At 36.3% G+C, this 16,397-nt stretch overlaps 2 protein-coding genes across 2 annotated transcripts; both read left to right on the top strand.

The window, feature by feature from the left end:
• Window positions 1–2: 2 nt before the first annotated feature.
• Window positions 3–2,237, top strand: LOC121372028 (COMM domain-containing protein 1-like). Its single transcript, XM_041498273.1, has 3 exons — window positions 3–175; window positions 957–1,250; window positions 1,704–2,237. The coding sequence occupies exons 1-3, from the start codon at window positions 8–10 to the stop codon at window positions 1,806–1,808; spliced, it is 567 nt and encodes a 188-aa protein (XP_041354207.1). The 5' UTR covers window positions 3–7; the 3' UTR covers window positions 1,809–2,237.
• Window positions 2,238–4,406: 2,169 nt separating this feature from the next.
• On the top strand, window positions 4,407–15,254 carry LOC121370435 (DNA-directed RNA polymerases I, II, and III subunit RPABC2-like). Its single transcript, XM_041495655.1, has 5 exons — window positions 4,407–4,472; window positions 8,368–8,428; window positions 8,782–8,915; window positions 13,239–13,310; window positions 14,594–15,254. The coding sequence occupies exons 1-5, from the start codon at window positions 4,441–4,443 to the stop codon at window positions 14,682–14,684; spliced, it is 390 nt and encodes a 129-aa protein (XP_041351589.1). The 5' UTR covers window positions 4,407–4,440; the 3' UTR covers window positions 14,685–15,254.
• The last annotated feature ends 1,143 nt before the right edge of the window (window positions 15,255–16,397 follow it).

The following is a 16,397-nucleotide window of genomic DNA, read 5'->3' on the forward strand; positions in this document are numbered from 1 at the left end:
TATCAAAATGGCAGACGACGCAAAGAACGCATTGGCTTTATTGAATGGTCTTGCTAGAAGAGATTATTACGGTCACAAAGACATTACAAACGAATTTTTAAAGCAGGAAATATTTCCTGATATGCAAGACGATGAATTTAACAATTTAGTTTTGAAATTTAACCAAATCATGAAGGTTAATATTGTTTTGTTTTTCGACTTTAATGGCAAAATTGGCAAAAAGTAAAAACGACCCGCCCCCAACATCGGCCTACAAGTCTTTACGATTGGCCAACTCGTCCCACTTGTTAGTAATCTTGTTTGATGTTAATTTACGGAGAAGCTGTTATGGATGCAAACTCCAAATTAATATAATTATTATGTTGTCAAACTGAATTTACTGTCAAGTTGACATCAGATTAAATGTTCTGTGTATAAAATAGCAAGTTATTGTTTCCAAGTTGGCCACATAGTATTTATTATATTTAACATACCAATGCATATTAAACCACACATTTTTACATCCAATTCAGACTAGTGTTGATCAAGTGTTAAGTTAATAATCTATTTGCCCTGATCATGATATTTTTGTTGAATTTTTGCAAATACATGCAAATACATTTTACTGATCCATCTTTGTTGTAAAAGTGAAAAAGTGTCACCTTTACTTTTCATTTAGACTATGGTACTAATCATACATTTTACGTTAAATCTGATTAGTAATCTCTTTCAAATTTTAATAATCTAAATACGAATTAATGCAGTGTCACAAATACAGTAGACAAACCTTTTGTCATTAATTTTCTTTTTCTTTGATAAACTTCATATATTCTTTACTACTAGTACTTTAATCAATTTTTTTAAATATTTAATCATAATTATTCATACCTGTATACATAAACAATTCTAATTACTATTGTCAAGAATTTATTTGTCTCATTTAAAACAGCATTGTCATTGTTCTTCTGTGGTTTCAGAGTTTGGTATCGGCCGATATGGATATGACACAACTTGAAGCATTCCTGACTGCTCAGATGAGAAAAAAAGAAGGTGCTCTAAGTGAAATTTATGCCAATGTTTTTCGAAAATTTTGGAAAACCCACAGAACTAAAATTCATGAAAGCATCATTGCTCAAACAACATGGGGAGACACACTGCAGAAAGTGGCATGGCGGATTGATCTAAAATCTCAGGCTCGTCATGTTGATGAGATAAACACCCCTGTGGCGATTATGGAGTTACATGTTGGCAACAGTCAGCAAAAAGAAAAGGTGATTGCTTACTTGCCGTCTTGATTTTTCCTATATTTTTAATTTGAGTTTAATTCCTTTTTTTTCTTCGTAAAAAGTTCAAAGTGACAAATTTTACATCTAGGGCCAACAATAAATTACTTGGAGGCCTCTTGAACATTTGTAAAAATAGCTATTAGTAAATGCAAAGATGGATACAATAAAGTACTAAGTATTAAACTATGTATGCACATCACTTCCATTTATAAGATAACATTTGCATGTACTGTTTATAAACTTCTCTTTTTTTCTTTTTATTATAATTTGATACTCATATTTCATAGGAATCAGGCGAGGGTATTATTTGCATCCCAATGGGAGAGAGCAGTGCATCTCCTGAACACCTTACCATCAGAGTTTGGAGTGTATAGTGCTAGCTTTCATTTTGTATTTTTGTTTAATAATATGCATATAAAAGACCACTATGTTTTGTAGGCTGAAGATGTGTTGCGGTTTGAGATGGATGAAAATAGACTTGCATCAGTTCTGTCAAGTATGCGTGAAATAGAAGAACAAATAAACAACTATATTCAGAAATAGCAATAGACTTTAAAATTTCAAAAACAATTTGCATGGAAAAGGACACATACACTGTGCTGAAATATGTCTTAACAAATGGTGGATATAATAAAAAAATATGTGTAGCTGTTCACATTGTGGATTTGCACCATATTTCCATCACTCAACATTTTTTTCATCCAGTTGAGGATGAAAAAAATGTTTCAGATTTTGAATGTTTATTCATTTAAGTTTATAACTGCAATTGCTGCCTTTGGCTGGTCATTGACATAATATAACCAAAGGCAGTTAAATCATTTTTATCTTTATTTTATATGCAAGTATTGAAAGCAGTGATAAAATTTTATGTATATATTCCATTGTATCATTATTGTGTGTAACCTCTACTAGTATGTCAAAATATATACATGTATATATTATATATATTGTAATAAATTTTGAAAACAAAAACAAATTTTTGTGTTTTGTATTTATATGGTAGGCTTTTCTTAGATGTTGAATACCAATTTGCAAGAGTCCTCCTCAAGAGATTTTCCAAAAACACATTGCAATTTATTGTTTCAGTTATGTTTGTCTTGCTGGGTTAACTGCTAATCATATAAATATTTGAATAATGCCTGGTCACAAGATCATTTTCCCGTAATGGATTTGGATTTTCCCCCCTCTATATCAAAGTTTTGGTATGTACTATACTGGCTATGAGAAAATGCCTATAAAACAGGATGCAGCCCAGTGGTAAAGTGCTCACTTGATACACAGTCGGTTCTAGACAGTGCACCACAATTGGTATATCAAAGGCTGTGGTATGTGCTATCTTGTTTGGGATGGAGCATATAAAAGATTCTGTGCTACTAATTGAAAAATGTAGCAGGATTCCTCTCTAAAACTATGTGCTTGACATCCAGTAGTCCATGATTAATCAATCCAGCATTATCAAAGTAGGGTGCTGTTGAAAACAAACTTATAAAAGACCCCTTACTGCTCTTTTGTCGGGTGTAGCAGTGGGTTACCATTGTCAAAATAACTAATAATTTAAACTCCAAATAACCCTAGTTTAAACAAATGTTTTATTTTTCTTTCTCACAGAAACCTACATTGACGGCTGTCTGTTCTGATTACTAGTAGTTGAATATGTTACTTCTTCATCATCATTAATATGGAATATAATCAAACCTGTGTTATTAAAGCAGTCATCAAAGGGAGCATCAAGATGCATAATATGGATCATTTTATTCTATTTTAGATGTTTTGAGCGAATGAAAAAAATAGCTGCTCAGAACAGGTGGCTGCTCGAGCAGATTTTATTGTACATATTTGGGCTAAGGGGCTTTGTAAATATAAAAATAATTCCAATAATGCAAAATAAATTTGTGGGTGGGTTCCCGGTGGGTGAATGGTCCAGTTGGATTTTTTATTTTTAATTTGGAAATATTTAATTTTTGCAGTGGAGTTGATACAAGAGAGTAGATTTTTCATTTATTATTATTATTTTTTTATTTCTGTTGAAATTGCTGTTCAGCAAGTCTAACAAAATAATTTAAAAAACAATGTATTACCAGGACACAAAGATAATACCAATGAGATTTGTTAGTGCTACTTGAAGCAAAGCAAAACGGAGAAAAACAATGTTTTGTCCTGGTACAAGAAACACCTAGACTATGAGTACTGGGCAAACATTAAACAAAATATGTCCAAACCATTCTTTTCGATAGAAATAATTGGAATAAAAAAAAGTTGAACGGTTTTATTTAACACATTTTATTATGCTTATATGGTATTGGACATTTGGTTATGGACCACAAAGATAATGAGCAAGAAAACCCTCCTACCAAAAAAGTAGCACAGGATCTTTTATATGCACTTTCCCATAGACAGGACAGTATATACCACGGTCATGGGCACTGGTTGGAACAGCATGGACCACCAAGAAGATTTGATCCCTCTCCTGTCATCTTTTTAATTCCTACTGTGGTTTGTGTATTTGAAAATACCCAGAGGAAGGCCACAACAAGCCACAAGGTGAAAGGGGAATGAGAGGCATTTATTGCAGTTGGACAGACAAGGAAGGATAGGTAAAATAAAAAAACATTAAAATTGACACACAAAAAGGAGAAACGATTAGAATCAAGATTAAATGTATGTAAAAACTAATGAGAATGTTATCAATTTGAATGGATAAATTTGGATACGGTTTTTTTTACTAGTAATTCTTACTAGGTATTTGGTCAGTTTGAACCATGCATTGATATTTTTTAAGATCCAAGCTACAAAATATTTTTAAATTCTGAGGTCTCGATATAAATCTGAACTGTTATTGTTTTATAATTGACCAAATTACAATGGAGCAGTTTTGGAATGAGACTATTAAATTTGTCCACTTCAACGTATTTCCATTATGTAATACACAGACATACCTAGTGATGATGGAAGACAGTTGCCCACTACACCAAGAAAAACAAGTGTCGGTTTAGTTTAAAGGTAGTTGGTTGTTTTTTTTGTTTTTTTGTTGTTGTTGTTGTTTTGTTTTTGTCTTGGTCTTCTGGTGTCGTCAAGAAATATACAAGACTGCTTCGAAGGGTCGTCGATTTTTTTTAGAATGTTATTGGGGAGGTGCTTCAGCAAGAATGGAAATCCAAACACAAAACAAAACACGATGGCGGACGACGGTGATTTTGATGGTGATGAGTGAGTTATAATGATCGTTCATGTGTTTTTATTGAATGTTTGATTATTTCCAATGAGTTATTTGACGTATTTGTTTATCAAGACAGCAATGGTTATTATTAAATGGACCAATCATTGTAATTTTTACTATTATGTTCGTCGTTTGTTATTTATTGTTCCATTTAATGTAATTTCGCAGTTATCTTAAATTCGATATTTTTTAATGTGACAATTGAATATTTTATATTTATTCAGCTATAATAAGGCCAAATAAAAAAAAGATTTGGTGATCATCCTTTTGATCACAAATCAGGGTATGGGGGGGATTTTTTTTTTTCTTTTTTTTTTCTATGAAAAACTTTATAAAACCCTGGAGACCATTTTGTTTGCGGGAGTACCAGCCAACAGCGCATGCGCCTGGATGTTGTAGTTCCTTCACTGGCCGCCAGATGGACCTGGTGATGGTTTAACCTGTTAACGGTGCTTATGAAAGTTGAATTGCTGCTATCTTGACACATTTTTAATAATTTAATTTTTTTTTTTAAATAAAATAAATTCAGGGGCGGGCGCATTTTTCAGGTATGGGTGGGGCCGATCACCAGCTCTTTTTTTCTTTCTTTTTTGGCCTAAATTCATTCAGGTTTAGGGTTACCCCGAGTACTCTGACTCTAAGAGAGCTAGACGGACATTTGGACATAAATACGCTCTCATTACAGTCAGAGACCAAGCTATGTACTTTTTTGGCAATTCTCGACAACCAAAAAGTTGGCAAAGATTTCCGCTCTAATACCACAACAATCCTATGTTTGACGTCAAATACCTTTACATCGATCATTTTCGAGTTAACTGATTAAAAAAAATCCACATATTAATCACTAATACACATAGTACAGAAAGAAATCCGACAGCACCCATATTCAGCTACGCTTCGTGACACTCCGTCGCAAGAATTACAAAGCTCGGTGACCTATTTTGTGACGTAGATCACGTGATCGCCCACTGGGCGATTCCGCCTAGTAGACTTCCGTCTGGGAAGGCAATCATGTGACGCAACGTCATGATATAGGTCGGCGAACTTAGAATTCTGCTGTCCGGAGTTTGCCGAAGCTTAGCTGAATGCGGGTGCTGTTAGGTTCCTTTCTGTAGTGATTAATATGTGGATTTTTTTTAATCAATTAACTCGAAAATGATCGATGTAAAAGTATTTGACGTCAAACATAGGATTGTTGTGATATTAGAGCGGAAATCTTTGCCAACTTTTTGGTTGTCGGGAATTGCCAAAAAAATACATAGCTTGGTCTCTGACTGTAATGAGAGCGTATTTATGTCCAAATGTCCATCTAGCTCTCTTACAGTCAGAGTACTCGGGCTAGTTTAGGGTTAGTGATAGTATTAGCATGCATGCTTGAACTCTGGAAGTCTTTCCTTGTATTGCATCGCAAATTGAAACACAGATCGGTACACAATGCTAAATTTCTAAAACACATGCTGACATCACATAAATTGTGTTCTAATCGACTTTAATTTGTACAAAAATATTTTAAAATGGTGTGTCAGTTTGGTGATGTAATATGCTAAAAGAATGAAATGTGTCGTTGACATTGATTTCATTATTTCAATCTCAGCTTCCAATGTATCAATCCAAAATAAGGCTTAGGACTAGTTCTGTGTTCCAGTTGTCTTGAATCATAGTCACTTCGTACCATACCATAGTCATTTTGTATCATCCTTTTCGTACCATACTGCCTGGTCATTTCGTACCCTAGTCATTTGATACCATTGTGAAAAGTCATTTTGTATCCTGGTCATTTCGTACCCTAGTCATTTCGTACCAGTATATATAGCAAGCGAATATATACTCTGTCAAAAAAGAAACGCATAGATGATAGGGAAAGAAGAAAAGTGTTTGATTTTACAAAATATCTTCTTTTTTGTACAATGTTGCTGAATGACCATGTTTGTTAATGTTCCTGGAATGGGACAGAATGCCCAAATGCACCCTGAAACAAATTTAACACACTTTGTGCGACAATTGCAGGAACTCGGCATGAAATGGTCAGATTTTGGTGGATGCACGTGGAACTCAGGGAAAAAAATGGGGTAGTGATGGGTATTTAAAGCTGCAATGCTCGCAATGATGCCTCATTTCCATTTTGATGTAGACGAGTTACAAGATGCCAAGACTAAGCCTGCCGAAACAAAACATTGCAATAGGCTGCCTCCAGTTAGGTGAATCTCAGTCAGCAGTCGCACACCACATGAACATTCATCAGAGCACCATTTCACGTTTCTGGGACAGGTACCAGCAGTTTCAGTCAGCTGAAGACCGGCCCAGAAGTGGAAGACCTCGCATAACAACTGCAGCATAAGATCGCTACATCCGGGTTCTGCACTTGCGTCACCGAACTGCCACAATAACGAACACTGCTGGACGCATACCTGGTTTGAGAAGGGCGTCTGCACAAACCATTCGGAAACGACTTCAAGAAGCTGGTTAATGGGCTTGGAGACCATATGTTGGCCCCGTCCTGCGACGTCATCATCGACATTTTTACGTGTTCGCTGGTGCACGAATGTACAGAGGTGTAACTTGGGAAACTGGCGGCGAGTATGGTTCAGTAACAAGTCACTTTCCTTCTACAGCAACGTGATGTACAACTACATGTTTACAGACGCCGCATTGAATGTTTTGCCTACAACTGCATCGCCCAAGTTGACAGATTCGGTGGTGGGAGTGTCATGATGTGGGGAGCCATTTCATACACCGGCAGAAGTGAACTTGTGTTCGTACAAGGCAACCTGACAGCTGTATGCTACCAGGATGAAATTCTTCGCCGTCACATGCTTTCCATTTGGATCAACAGAGAGAACTCTTTCAGCAGGACAATGCCCGGCCACATACAATGTGTAACAATGGATTTCCTACAGAATGAGAACATTAATGTGCTACCATGGCCATCAAGATCGTGGGACGAACTGGACAGACGTGTACGCCAGCGTGACCCGGGGCCTCAGACGCTTCCGCAACTGTCACATGTACGGCAGGAAGAATGGGCTAGGATTCCACGTGCCCGGATTCAGAGACTTATTCAGGCTATGCCAAGGAGATGTCGTGCAGTGATTGCTACTGCTGGTGGCACACAAGGTACTGATTTCAGCGCCCTCGTGCGACACTATTTGATGACGAAAACGCATCCACTGCCGTTATTCCATAGCAAGAACATTGTCACATGTCAAATTTGACCGATAGGATCATAAATAACGAAATTATGCCACTTTGGATTAAAGAGATAATTCCATGAATATTTCGCCTATGTGTTTCTTTTTTGACAGAGTATATTACTTGCATATACCTGTATAGGAAAATAATTATGTTTACCAAGGGAAGCAGTGTATTTACTTTAATAAGTCATCATTAACCCCAGTTGACCAAAGTGCACTTTTTTTTTTTTTACATTTTAATAATTATGATAATAATAAATTAATTTAAACCATTTTTCAGCTACCAGTATGAAATGGCCGGATATTATTTATTTGCATCTTTATTACTAGTATTATTTTTATTCCTGAAGTTGCAGGTTGTGTGTGCATCTTGTAGAGATTTGTAATGTAATGTTATTTCGTAAAAGACATTACCAGGGTGATAGTACATCTGACATTACACATTTTTGTTATGGTACGAAATGACTAGGGTACAAAATTACTTTTTGCAATGGTACGAAATGACCAGGGTACAAATTGACTAGCAACCATTGTCTTGTAGCTTTTATGATCATGAATGACTTCTCCATTTGTGAATAAATATATTAATAATGACACAGTGAACTAGATCATTCTGTCAAGGGATTTAATACTAATTTAATATTAACAACAATGTATTTTATAGTTAACACCAACTGATTAATGGTTATTTTAGGTTTGATGATGGCCCAGATGATATTGATGATGATGCCTTGGATGAGCCGGAAGTTGCACAGGTAACCTTAAATCCAAACATAATCTTTGAAAATGTTACGCTCATGTATGCGGGTCTTGTTGGCTTGTAAGCAAATGACCCATCAGTTGCCAGTTATTGTTTGGGTGGGTTTTTTTGTTTGGTTTTTTTTTGTTTATAGACTGCTGTCCTGGGCACACACATTTGGTCTGTATGTCCAGGGAAGAGGTCAGTGGTTTATTGGTGGTTAGTGGAAATTGTGTAGTCATACATGATTTAATTCTGAGGTCTTGTCCATTATTAATTACCATGTAATTATTGTCATTTCTATCCTCCATAAAAATGCTTTTATTACAACATCACTTATATTGATTCTCATGTTCTTGTTTGTCACAGGGTGCTGGCGAACAAATGGAGATTCTGCCAAATGATGCTGCCAGGCAGGTGGAGCCACAGAAGCGGATCACATCACGATTCATGACGAAGTACGAGAGAGCCAGGGTACTAGGAACAAGAGCTTTACAAATTGCGTATGTACAGCTTTAATAATAAAATACATTGGGATAAACAAGATGAGAATATTATTACAGGGTGTGCACTTTACGGTCACCTGATTGCCCATGGTGAGTCAAATAGCGTTGGGCAAGTCGAAACCGTATGACGTGTCGCTCCCGCTTGTCAACTGAAAATTTCTGCATATTGTATTATGTATCAAAATGTAAATAACTAATGTTTGATAGAGGTGGTAAGTTATTTTTTATTTATTGTATTCAGCTGGTTTTCTGTTAATATCTGCGCAACTAAACCCATATAGGACATAATAGCGAACCACTTCCCCATTATATTGAATAGTTTAAAACCATTTGGAATACCTCGGCCGGTTTTGATTATGTATTCGGAAAACCTCGGCCACGTAAATGTATTCATAGGTTCAGTCGGAACACCTTGGCCATATCCATCTTTACTTTCCATTTAGTTAAATCGAAACCACTTGTCACATTCTGCTATGGTATGTTTCGCAAACAGATTTTGTTTACGAGCCTGAGGTTTTCTGAAGTTGCATTGTGTTGGAACATTTTCATTTCTTATGGAATATACCGAGTCTACTATACCAAACATCCAGTGTTAAATAGGAATGCTGGTCAACTCGCCTCAAAGCCAACTCGCCCCAGAGCCAACTCGCCTGAGTGTTTGGACAGCTCGTCCCAAACTTTACTGTCCATAAATAATTGTGACAAAATTAAAAATCGATGTCTACAAATTTGGTGTCATTTTATTTATTAATATTACTGCAGTGAAACTCCGCTATTACCACCGTTTATTAAATGGTTTTATATTGGGGAGATCTTAATATCGGATAAATAATAATCTCTTATGCAATGAACTGTCAAGCCTAATTTAATGACTTTTGTGAGTTTGTCCCTTATGTCCTTAAAGGAATGATCAGGCAAGGCTTTTGGACTCCGACTGGTGTGCATATTCAACAATATTTAATGCACATTAGCTTAAAATGTTGGTATATTAATTTTCAATGGTAACGATATGAGTTGACTAAACAGTGTGGGGCGAGTTGACCAACTTGGGGGCGAGTTGGATTTGGGGTGAGTTGACCAGCTCCCGTTAAATAATGATAATTATGCCTTTAACTTGTGTTGTATGTTTATTTCTGTAGTGGATGTGATTATTGTTTGTATAGATTGCTGTCAGCTTAGTAATTTTTTTTAATTCCTCGTCATACGGTCATAAAAGCACCTTATTTATTCCAAGACCGGACATTCCAGATGTTTGACTGTGTGGGTCCCGTGACAACATAATAATTAGAATTTAATTACAAGAGTTTGTAATAAAACTAAAACAAGTTCTGTTTCCTTCTTTTGTGTTGTTATTATTTTTGTATGATATGATAACATGTTTTTAAAGTGCAATTTAAGTAAGTTCTTTTTTAAAACGAAATTCGGTCGCGGGCCATTCAAAAGTTGTACGGGCGAGTCAAAGTGTTGCTGTGAGTGGCCCGATTGGCCAGTCAGAAAAAATCCCACGTGCATACCCTGTTATTAAAGGGATAGTAAACTCAAATATGAGCCTTATGTGTTGGAAAGATGCATACCCGGACCACCAACACATAAGAAATTTAAGAAATAAAAAATGCGTAATTTTAGAGTTAATAAAAAAACGTGATTATTCCTGCTAACTGGGGCCAGCCATTTTCTTTTGTTTTCGTTGCGTCCGGAATTCTAGCTTGGGACGAAGTGATGTCAGCTCCGACCAACTTCTGTATGCACAGTGTAAACAAACGCAGTTATTTATGACAACCTGACTTGTAAAACAACATAAATTACTTGATAATATAATAAACTATTTAACTAAATATATTTTAATTTGCATTAATAGAACCAAATAGGGTTATTGTATTTTTCTCTCTTAAAAAAATCTAAAGAAAAAATGCATATTATTAGGCCTATTGGTAGGTTACGTTGGAGCAAAAACGACTACTCGCGATACCAAAGTGATAATGTGCTCAGAAGATTTAACTTGTTCACCCTTGTTTGGAAATAAGTCGTCGAATTTACATCAGACACAACTGAATGTGGATAAACCGAAGAACTGTTTTAATCGCGACTCCCGCACAAGTCGCTGAGGGAACTTCTTCCAGTTCAGGGTCAGAATTGTCTTCCTGATCGTCACACTTTTCATCAGTTTTCCTCACACTTTGAACAATTTATTTATTAAACGCATGTCATACCAGATTAGCACTTAAAACAACTGACATTACGCATTTACCCAGAATTGCCTGATCAAATGTGCCAATGAAGCCTTTATAGTCACATGATCATCTGACCAGCTTTTTATCTTGTACCGCTAATTCTTTGAACTGTGGAATCACTGTACTGACAACTAACCATCATACAGTGGTGTTGTCAATCATTAGACAATAACAAAAGTAACAACTGTAGAGCTTAATTACGGCTAATGGGCAATACAATCGAGGGGACTAACATCTAAAATGCGTTTTGTTCAAAAATATGTTTGGCGAATAGTGAGGGTGGCACTAAATAAGGGAATTAACCAAGAAAACAAACGGTACTTGTAAGAAAGTTGGCAATATGTGAGGTTGGAATTAAATTTGGGGGGGGGGGGGGAGGTTGGAATGGGGGGGGGGGGGGCAGGGGGTGGGGGTGGGGGGGGGGGGGGGGGGGGGGGGGGGGGGGGGGGGGGGGGGGGGGGGGGGGGGTTGGGGGGGGGGGGGGGGGGGGGGGGCAATAAATTGAGGGTACGCTGTACTGGATTACTGGAATGGATATTATTACAGAACATTGCGTAAAAATCAGGTATGTTTGTTTCTTCAGTTCTAAGACTTAATTCCTGATGTGACGAGTTAAATATTATGCAACCACCGGCTTGCCAATGAACATATTCACTGGGATGGTATAAAATAGCTGTGCCCGTTATATATAATAGCCGTCACATTTAACCGTTTTATTAATTAAATATAATAATATACTTGTTGATGATAGATAAAATTAAATATTATGTATCTATTCGCTAAAATAAACAACATTTTCCATTTCAACTTATTTTCATGTTTATATCCAATTACGGTTCAAACCCGCTGTCCTGGGCACACCCCTCAGCTATCTGGGCTGTCTGTCCAAGACAGTGGGTTAGTTGTTAGTTGGTTAGTGATTAATGAGAGAGAAGAGGGTGTAGTGGCCTCACACCTACCCATTGAGCTCTGGGTTGGAGCCAGTACCGGGCTGTGAACCCTGTACGTACCAGCCTGTAGTCCGATGGCTTAACCACTGCACCACCGAGGCCTGTAATAAACAACAATAAAACAATTAATTCCACACACGAAATTTTTTAAAACAATTAGCCAACTTATATCACTCAAGTTTTATTGATTACTACAGTCTGTAATACAGGCTTATGATATCCAGCTGAGTCACGTGATATAACAAAAATGGACAACTTCGCACATTTTTAGTGGATTATCAGTTGATTACAGCGCTTACATAATTCATTTTAAACTACAACTTCTTTTGACTTGAAATAAAGCCATGCTTAATTTATTTTGTTGAACACATTTTAAATTGCTTTTCTGCTATTTTGGTTTGTAAATACACAGATTTTTATCAGACACTATTCAATTACATAGCCTGTTTTGCATACAATTTATAAGAAATGGTTCAGTGTTTCAACAAATATTGCAAGTAGGCAAAATATTCCATTATGCGGTACACTGTATAATCGTTTTCACACAACAGACGATCTGATATATAATGCTGGCAAATAACCTTTATTTAAGTATGTTATATAGTTTTCAGCTTTTGAAAAATCATGAGCTTTTTTTTTTAAATGGGTATCACACCCAGTATTTAGCATCACATTAATTATATGTTGTCTATATTATTCATTTTGTTTATTGTCACAAATTTTATTTATCTAGATCAGGAGATGTTAATTGTAGAACCTCAACCACACTTAGATCATTTTTATTAAAAAATTAATTATTAGTTCGAGTTAGAAAAGAAATGTTTAATGATACAACAGCACATTGTTTAATCAGGTGATTAGGTGTTAACTTGTTAACTTAGGTGCTTTCGAAAATTGGTCTAAAAATTAGAGGCCCGTTGCTGCTCTTTATATCAATTAGCAGTATGGCAAGGCTAGCTGATCACCCAGAGCTAGCCCTGGTATGGGGTCTTTTACATTTTACCATTTTTGATATTCCAGTTTGGTCGTCAGTCCTGTGATGCATTGCATTTGAAGCATAATTTGCTTTTTCAATAAGCTACATTCTGTTTTACAATTTGAGCCAGAGTTTTAATGTTCCTTTCATTTTCATTTTTCAGAATGTGTGCTCCTGTAATGGTGGAACTGGAAGGAGAGACTGACCCATTGAAGATAGCCATGAAGGAACTCAAGTTAGTAAATAACCTGTCGTCTTATTAATTTTGTCGGGTGTGTGTACAGGAATTTAGTGAAGGAGTGGGGGGGGGGCCTTTGTCAGGAGTGTGTGCAGGAATTTATCCAGTGGATCTAGGTCGTGGGGAGTGAAGTGTCTAGTGGGGTGTCATCACATGCTGCCCTGTAAAATATATATATATATATAAAATAGGCTCGAGTGTGGGGGTTGAGAGTTTGACCACCAAACCCTCTCTGCACACATCTTTTTATTTTACCTAATAGACGTTTAAGTTTTTATTGATTACATATTCAATATACTTATTTTAAGAGAAGGAGACTAATGGACACCATCATATATGGTCATGTGAGATAGAAAAAGTACACCCGAGGTGGTGGGTTTTTCGACTCGGGACGAGGCTTGCAGAGTCCCAGAGTCGAAATTTCCACCACCGAGGGTGTACTTTTGCTATCCCACATGACCGCATATAATGAAGTCTTTTTGTTCCATCCATTCGATAAATAAACCATTATGTTATACGAACAAACAAAGATGTCTGAAAAAGTAACTTCTTTATTCGACCATTTTATCATAAGTAAACTACACTCATATTTGCCACATCTGTTTCATGTGTGAAATATAATAATTTAACACTACAAGTTAACAAGGTGGCTTTTAAAATGAAGGTTTTAATAACAAACTGTTGATCTAAAACTAACCAACTTGCATTAATATGAGGTCATATATTACCAACACCGTAATACTCCCCATGTTCAATGACGTCATAGCCCATGCAAGACAGATTTATTCGTTACAGGCTGACATCATGGAATGGGTCTGTCTTGCATAGCGCTGCTAGGGATGGGAGGAATAGCACATCTTTGCTGCCATATGGCTACAATTATCAATAAGCAGCAAAACATTTTTATATGCATTATCCAGTATCCCATAGACAGGGCAGTCCATATTGTAACCTTTGGTATAGTAGTTGTGGTGTACTGGGTAGAGGGGGTGAAACAACCCAGCATGAAAAATATGTCGATCGAAGATAAGCATTTAAAAAACTGTGTCAACATTACTATAAATAAATTCAATAGAATGTGGGACGAGGATAATTAAATCTTCTGAAGATGATGGATGGGGATATCTAACTAGATCTAATCTAATTTTAAAAGTTACAAACTTGATGGCAGTCATTTAAAATTTTTTTTTTTTTTTAATATTAAAGCTATTTTTGTTCAAAACCATACAATCATTTATTGACTTGTTACACCATCAATTGTGTTTTTTGTTTTACTTTAGAGCCCGAAAAGTACCTTTCATCATTCGCCGCTACCTGCCTGATGGTAGTTACGAAGACTGGTCTTTGGAAGAACTTATTATGACAGAGTGACACCCAAGAAGAATGAATAAATATTTTAAAATCAAGAACTGGATTTTGTGTAAGAAGCTATTTGGTCAAGTGTCCCACAGAACAATGTGTTGAAAACAGTGCTTTCCATGTCCTGATGGATCGGTGATTTCTTTAAAAAGAAAATGCTAGTTATTCCAATTTTTCTGTGGCAAGGAAAAAGGTATAGGACAGATGTGTGACATATCTTTGAAGGATTAAATAATTTGGTACAACAGTTTGTTTTGAGAACAAATTTTAATTTTTTATTTTATTACTAGATAGTTACATCGATTCTGATAAGGTATGACATGTCTAATACATGTCAATTCTTTAACAGAGTGATGAAGACTGATGTCACTTGTTCAGATCTTCTCAAGGGCTACCTTTCTGGGTATACTTTTCATCAGCCTTGTTTCTTGTCTGCTCTGTCAATGAGGCATTTACAAGAAGAAATTGTTTGCACATGCATGTACTGGTATTGTGCTTCAAATGCAGACCTGTAACAATATTTCATTTTGTTCATCAATCATGTTTCATGTGAATTGTAATTAAAAACATTTTTTAACTGTAGCATTGTTGTTCAGTTTTGAGAAAGTAATTGACGTGTTAACCTTGTGAAGTCTAAAATTTAGAAAAATGAAGATGCTTACATAAATGGCTTGTTTTATATACCTCTCAAGGTTACATGCACAGTGGTTACTTCAAAACCATAAATTTTCTATGTGGTTGATAATGAAAATGTTTTTTAATCAACAGCACTAGATAACATTAATTAATCAATCGTAGGCTACTGGATGTTAACAATATATATGGTAAATCAGACTTGTTTTTAGAGGAAACTCGTTTGGCAGCAAGGGATCTTTTATATGCATTTTTCCACAGACAGGACAGCACATGCCATGGTCTTTGACATACTAAAAAAAAAAGTGTTTTGTTTAATGACACCACTAGAGGATGACGTATAGGGTATAGTCTCAGAGAGGAAATACGCTACTTTTTCCTATTAAAAGCAAGGGATCTTTTATATGCACCATCCCACAGATAAACACATACCACAGCCTTTGATATACCAGTTGAGGTGTACATGCTGGAACAAGAAATAGCCGAATGGGCCCACTAACTAAATATCGATCCAAGACCTTGCATCAGGTGAGCGCTTTACCACTGGGCTATTTTGATATACTTTGACAGGGTTAACCGTTTGCAATGAGTGATAAAGCAAGTTCAATCCCATGACCTCGGGGAAAAACTACAACTTGACTAAATCTTACCCCTGGTACATGTATATAAATGAAGTAGTCTTATTCAGCTTACCGTACTAGCACAACAACAATGCTATACGACCCTGAGTTATAACCTCCACTGCAGAATTATCTCCCCTTGCCGGATGTATAACCTACACCCGTGCATGGGTAGACCGTATATGCTCGTTTTTGATTCTGCAGTCGTGTTCGAGTTCTGTAGTAAAAAATTTGTCAAATTGTCAAATTGTTTATTAATTTGTAAGTCTTATTCAACTTACCGTACTAGCACAACAACGATATACGACCCTGAGTTATAACCTCCACTGCAGAATTATCTCCCCTTGCCGGATGTATAACCTACACCCGCGCATGGGTAGACCGTATATCCTCGTTTTTGATTCTGCAGTCCTCCATTGCAGTCGTGTTCGAGTTCTGTAGTAAAAAATTTGTCAGATTGTTTATTAATTTG

The sequence above is a fragment of the Gigantopelta aegis genome, chromosome 4 (genome assembly GCF_016097555.1).
Source record: "Gigantopelta aegis isolate Gae_Host chromosome 4, Gae_host_genome, whole genome shotgun sequence".
Classification (NCBI taxonomy): domain Eukaryota; kingdom Metazoa; phylum Mollusca; class Gastropoda; order Neomphalida; family Peltospiridae; genus Gigantopelta; species Gigantopelta aegis.

Coding starts and splice junctions, on each gene's coding strand:
- LOC121372028 (XM_041498273.1), top strand. CDS start 8: ATGGCAGACGACGCAAAGAACGCATTGGCTTTATTGAATGGTCTTGCT. Junction 176..956: donor AATTTAACCAAATCATGAAG/GTTAATATTGTT, acceptor CTGTGGTTTCAG/AGTTTGGTATCGGCCGATAT. Junction 1,251..1,703: donor ACAGTCAGCAAAAAGAAAAG/GTGATTGCTTAC, acceptor TATGTTTTGTAG/GCTGAAGATGTGTTGCGGTT.
- LOC121370435 (XM_041495655.1), top strand. CDS start 4,441: ATGGCGGACGACGGTGATTTTGATGGTGATGA. Junction 8,429..8,781: donor ATGAGCCGGAAGTTGCACAG/GTAACCTTAAAT, acceptor TGTTTGTCACAG/GGTGCTGGCGAACAAATGGA. Junction 13,311..14,593: donor ATAGCCATGAAGGAACTCAA/GTTAGTAAATAA, acceptor GTTTTACTTTAG/AGCCCGAAAAGTACCTTTCA.